Below are 5,681 nucleotides of genomic sequence, written 5' to 3' on the forward strand. Positions count from 1 at the left end.
ATACACAGAACAGGGTCTGACGCTCAGGAGCGGCTAGGCACATAAATGTAAGACACGGGCACTCGGATGCGCGGAGCCCAGGGGCTGAGCGGATGGTGGAGGAGAAACCTGTTGCCCTGGGTGATGCCGGCCGCTTGCCCACGCTGCCGGCCGGCTTCCAGCCGGCTTCCAGCACTTTCTCCACTCCAACGTCAGGGGGCCGGGGTCCCCTCTCCAGCCGAGGCGGTGTGACCGGGCCCCGCGCCGCCCCCCCCCCCCCGCGCGCTTCGGCCGTGCCCTGCTCCTCCCTCTCCCCCCGCGCCGCGCGGAGTGGGCCAGCCCGCCCCTATATAAGAGCCGGGTGGGCGGCTCCGCGCCCCAGCGTCGCCAGTGGCTCGGCAGCGGAACTGCCGCGGGGGACATCGTCGTGCGTGGGGCACAGCCTGCCTTCTGACCGGCTCCCGCCGCGCTGCAGCCATGGCCTGGCAGCCGATGGAGATCAACCCCGAGGTGCGCGAGGGGCGGCGGGGACGGGGCGGGGGCTGCGGGGCGGGTGGTGGGACGCCGTCTCTCACGCTTTTCACCCCCCCCTCCCCCCCGCATTGTCTTCCAGATGCTGAACAAAGTGAGTTGCCGCCGCCGGACGACAGCCGCGGGCGGAGGGCGCCGCCCCTTCCCCCTCCATCCCTAGGCATCCCTCCCTGCCGGGGAGCGCCAGCCGCGGTAGCGGTACCGCTGCGCGGGGCGCGGCCGCACCTGCGGAGCGGAGCCTCCCTCCATCCCTCGGCATCCCGCCCTGCCGGGGCGCGGAGCGGAGCCTCCCTCCATCCCTCGGCATCCCGCCCCGCCGGGGCGCGGAGCGGAGCCTCCCTCCATCCCTCGGCATCCCGCCCCGCCGGGGCGCGGAGCGGAGCCTCCCTCCATCCCTCGGCATCCCGCCCCGCCGGGGCGCGGAGCGGAGCCTCCCTCCATCCCTCGGCATCCCGCCCCGCCGGGGCGCGGCCGCACCTGCGGAGCGGCGCTGAGCCGGGGCGGGCGCGGCCGGCAGGTGGCGCGGCGGGGCCGCGCGTTGTGCTGTGTCACCGGGCGCGGCGGGGCCGGCGCGGCCGCATCCCGCGGGGACGGGCGTGTCGCGGCCGGGCCACCCGCTCTCTGTGCCCCGTGCAGGTGCTGTCCCGCCTCGGGGTGGGTCCTGGCTGGCGCTTCGTGGACGTGCTGGGCTTCGAGGATGAGACACTGCGCGCCGTGCCCACCCCGGCCTGCGCACTGCTCCTGCTGTTCCCGCTCACTGAGCAGGTGGGTGTCCCCGGCCGCGCAGGGGGTGTAGCGCTGGCCGCTGTCTGGAGCGCGGCTGTCATCCAACTAAACGTCAGATGGTTGGGCGTGGATGGGGCTTGGCGCCGGCACGGTGTCGTGCTTGGTCCCAGCCTCCAAATAGCCTCAATTGAGCTGAGCAACCAAGCAAGGGCTCTCATTCCATCCCAGTGTTCTGTGAGATTTTGCTTTGTATATCAGACTGAGGGAGAAAAACCCATGAGTGATCTTGAGTGTGAGGAATAGCAATTCCATCACCATGCTGAATCATTGGATCTGGAGAGGCCTACATTACTTCTTTAATAATATTAATATAGTCAATCAACTCGATGCTAAGGAAGTGACTAAGGAGATGAAATCAAATTCAGTTAACAGGTTCTTGAAAAGGATTATGATCTTCCAGTAGTGATGGATTTTACAGTTGTTTATACATTGTTCTGGTGGGGAGGGGCTCATGAAAGCAAATAATTCTAAAAGGCCTATTGTAGAGACATGCTGAGTAGCCTTGTTCAATGGACTGAAGCAACTGCGAGAGGATGTAAAACAGCCTATCCATTTTATTATTTCCCACTCCAAGCTATTTCCAGTGTATGGCACAGATGGAGAAGCTAAGAGCAGTACCTTTGGATATGACTGAATCATGCAGGTAGTCTGTGAAGTGTTAGCCTGAATCCAGTTTAGACATGTGGTGCTTTACTGGTGCTACAAAGATTACTTTGTGAGTAAATCTTGGTCCAGTCCTGATTCTGATTCTTCTGAACAACAATTTACTTGTCCAGTGCACAATACAAAGACAGGACTGTGATGAAATGCCTAAAACAGTTACATGTTTACAGCATGAAAACTTCAGGAAGCAACAGACTGAGAAAATAAAGGACCAGGAGATCAGTTCCAAAGTGTATTTCCTGAAGCAGACTGTCAGTAACTCCTGTGGGACAATTGGTCTGATACATGCAGTTGCTAATAACAAAGACAAATTGAAACTTGGTGAGTATGAATGTTCTGAGGTGCTTGAAGTTCCTTTTTTTGAACAGATTGAATGGGTATGGGCTATTGGGAGACAGATGGGGCATTCAAGCAAGCCAAGTTAAAGTATGCTGTACTGTTTCACTTGGTAAGTGGGTCTTCCAGCTCTTGGAGAGGGGCATGTGGGCTGCCTGAAACACAGAAGGGAATGTGCTTTGACTCCTGTCTGCTAGCTGCAGCGGTATTGTCCTAGTAAGTGGTGCCAGAGGGAAAGGGCACTTAGCAGGGCTGACCAAAGTCTGTCTGTAATTAGGAAGTGCTGTGTTCAGAAGTAGTTATTGACATTAAGCTTGATTTCAATAGATGAGGTGGAGTTCTTCATTCTAGTTATGTCTAATGTAAATTGATGTGCTCAGAGTAGCCTGTAAATCAGTATAAAACATGTTTTCTTTTTGCTGGGGAAGTTGTGTAGATAAGGGTTTGTAATGAAAATTTCCCTACCAAGGTAATAGTTTTGATGGCTTCTTTACTACAGAAAAAGATTCTTTTGTTGCTCAGAGAATAGAGCTGCCAAATACAAGTACCATTATTCTAAGAGAACTTGAAGCCTTTCTGTGGTGTGGGATTCCTTTGTATAAAAAGGAAAATGTGGAAATCAACATGAGCATTTAAGCATAGTTCTGCTTTTATCCTTCTTTAAAAGGTTTCACTGGAATAACACACTCTTGATGAGTGAAGGAATGATGCAGCACATCTTTCATGTGCTAGACCTCAGTGCATCTTAATACTGCTCTACTAATTTATGTTCTGGAAAACCAAAGTAAGCCTGTCATGAGCAAGCACTGAAGGCAGTGAGACAGTTTCATCTACCTATATTCTGTTACTTATGTGTCCTTACAGCTGGCACATTTCTTGAATTTCTTCAAAATAGGATTGAACATTTCTGCCGAATGTGCAGTGGGGAAATCAGAAAAGCTAAATACCATTTGAAAATTATTTTCAAAACAAGCATCCAGAGTACACTGAAGGACTCTTCTCTGAAACAACTCTGTTTTTTTGTGTAGATTGTTACTAATACCTTCTGGATAAATAGCTTACTTTAAGTGGTAGTTATAATATGCTTATGTTGGAGATAGATACAGGCTGAATGCAATGGCTTGTAGTTAGTGCAAAAAGCACTGATTAGTGTGGGCTGCATCTGAACTGTGACTGATGTTTTGTCTATACTGAATAAAATGTTTGATCCTCTTGTGCAGAGGAGGGGTCTGCCCTGAAGAAGTTTCTTGATGAAACAGCTGATTTGTCTCCTGAAGAAAGAGCTAAGCATTTGGCAAATAATAAGGTATATGAGCTACCATGAACTGCTGACAGTTATCAGCCCTTAAAGATGTAGTAACCTGTACCTGCTTTCTCTTAAGGCTATCCAAGAAGTCCACAATTCTGTTGCACAAGAAGGACAATGTCGGGTAAGATATGAACATGTGAAATCTTGGGAAAAGTGTTTGATAAAGGTGGTAGAGCACCACTTATCTTTTGCCTGTCAGATAGCTTTTATAGTTCATGAAGAAGGAGAAATGAGTGACTCATGGCTGAATGCTTGTTCAAGATTTCTTCCCCAAACATGGATTAAAAATTTGGATCAAGACCCAGTCATAAAATATATTAGGATTTCTGGTGCTTGACCTTGTAGAAGTCTTGCCACAGACCTCTTCTGCTGAGCTTAAGTTTTCAATCATTTGCTTTCTTGCTGAAGTTTCCTATGTTCTATAGACACGAACTGGGTTTGCAGTACTAGCTTCAATCTAACAAATATATCTGATGGTGTCTCCTAAGGTTGAGGACAACAGCGTGAACTTCCATTTCATCCTTTTTGTCAATGTGGATGGACACCTGTATGAATTGGGTAAGGTCCTGTGAACTATGCAGTTGGACTGGGCCTACTTCATGCTGCACAGCAGTGTTGGAGGCTCAAGCAAGATACTTTGTTGGAATTAAAAACTGTTTGCTGAGGCTCTCAGAGCCAAAACACAATCTGTATCCTCATCTGAAGATTTTAACTGATGCTGGGTTACACTGAAGGCCTAAAGCACTAGTGTAGCTGAGAACAGTTTTTTCCATCTCATTCACACTACTGACAATTTGTCTGACTTGCCAAGTGTCATCGTACGTGTACCCATTTGGGTCCACTATGCTCAGTTTTGCTAATTCAGAAGTGTTTCTTTCACAGATGGCCGTATGCCATTTCCTGTAAACCATGGCACAAGCTCGGATGACTTGCTGTTGAAGGTAAGTCTTCCCCTTTGCTGTTTGTTTCCCTGAAAACAAGGCTTATAAAAAGCCTTATAAAGAGGTGAGAAGTCTGCATGTGGTGTATAGTGGCTGTACCTGCATACAGTACAAGTCTGTGCTTAAATCTGCTAAGTTTATGACTACTAAAGGTATCGTCCCTAAGAGCTAGATACCTGTTCAGTGTATTTATTAGCTGTTGTTATAAGATTATATAACTTAGGTAGTGGGACTCAGAGAGGAACTGCCAAGACTTGTTCTCTACAGGAATTGTATTTGGTTAATCTAAGCAGCTGTATTTTTTCATCCCCAAGGATTCTGCCAAGATCTGCAGACAATTTACAGAACGTGAAAAAGGAGAAGTTCGTTTTTCTGCTGTGGCTTTCTGCAAGTCTGCTTAAGACTCTGAAGAGATGCAAGGAAAACAGTTTAATAGCACACCAGTAAATGCAGTTTAAACTCCAGTGCTTCAGTACTTGTTAAACACAGCTGTTCTGGTAACTTAAATTATTTCCACCTTTCGCTATACACAGAAGCAACATCAGCTGAGCTTATGCTAAGGGATGAGCTCAAGTTTTAATGTGAATGGTTTGGACACATCTGATATCTTTAGACTCTTTTTTCACATGTTAAGTAGAAAATGCTTAACAGGGCTTGTTTGATCTGTGTTATGTTAATTGAGTTGTTGGTTGATATTTCCTTGTCCTTAATGAGAATAAACTGTTCTGCTGGAAGACTAAATGGACTAAAGTGATGACTAATGTTCTCTAAGAGGAGTTGTGTGGAATCCTCTGTAAGCCTTCTTTTCGAAAGACCTCAAAACTCTCCTCTGAGCAAAAAGTTAAGTTAACCTCAGGGTAGCAGGGCAATTGCTCTTTCTAGTGTCTTGGAGGCCTTCAAGGATGGAGAGACACTGGTCTGTGTAACACGTTGCAGTGCTGCACACTGCACTGCCCTTCTGGTAAGCTTTTCCTAATGTCCAGTCTGAAACTCATAAGCTGCAATCTGCCACCCTGAATACATTATTTTGGAGGGGTAAGGTGTGATAAATTCAAATTTCATTTTACTGTGGTCTGTATTAGTGCTACAAGCTGCAGAATACCCACTGAGTTGGTTGGTGTTATGCTTCCTTATAG

The 5,681-nt window shown here is 48.6% G+C and overlaps 1 protein-coding gene across 1 annotated transcript; it reads left to right on the top strand.

The window, feature by feature from the left end:
• Window positions 1-456: 456 nt before the first annotated feature.
• UCHL1 (ubiquitin C-terminal hydrolase L1) lies at window positions 457-4,946 on the top strand. The gene is made up of 9 exons (XM_062493481.1): window positions 457-489; window positions 593-604; window positions 1,147-1,275; window positions 2,130-2,280; window positions 3,516-3,601; window positions 3,678-3,725; window positions 4,093-4,162; window positions 4,487-4,545; window positions 4,860-4,946. The coding sequence occupies exons 1-9, from the start codon at window positions 457-459 to the stop codon at window positions 4,944-4,946; spliced, it is 675 nt and encodes a 224-aa protein (XP_062349465.1).
• The last annotated feature ends 735 nt before the right edge of the window (window positions 4,947-5,681 follow it).

This window comes from Cinclus cinclus, chromosome 5 (assembly GCF_963662255.1).
Source record: "Cinclus cinclus chromosome 5, bCinCin1.1, whole genome shotgun sequence".
NCBI lineage: Eukaryota > Metazoa > Chordata > Aves > Passeriformes > Cinclidae > Cinclus > Cinclus cinclus.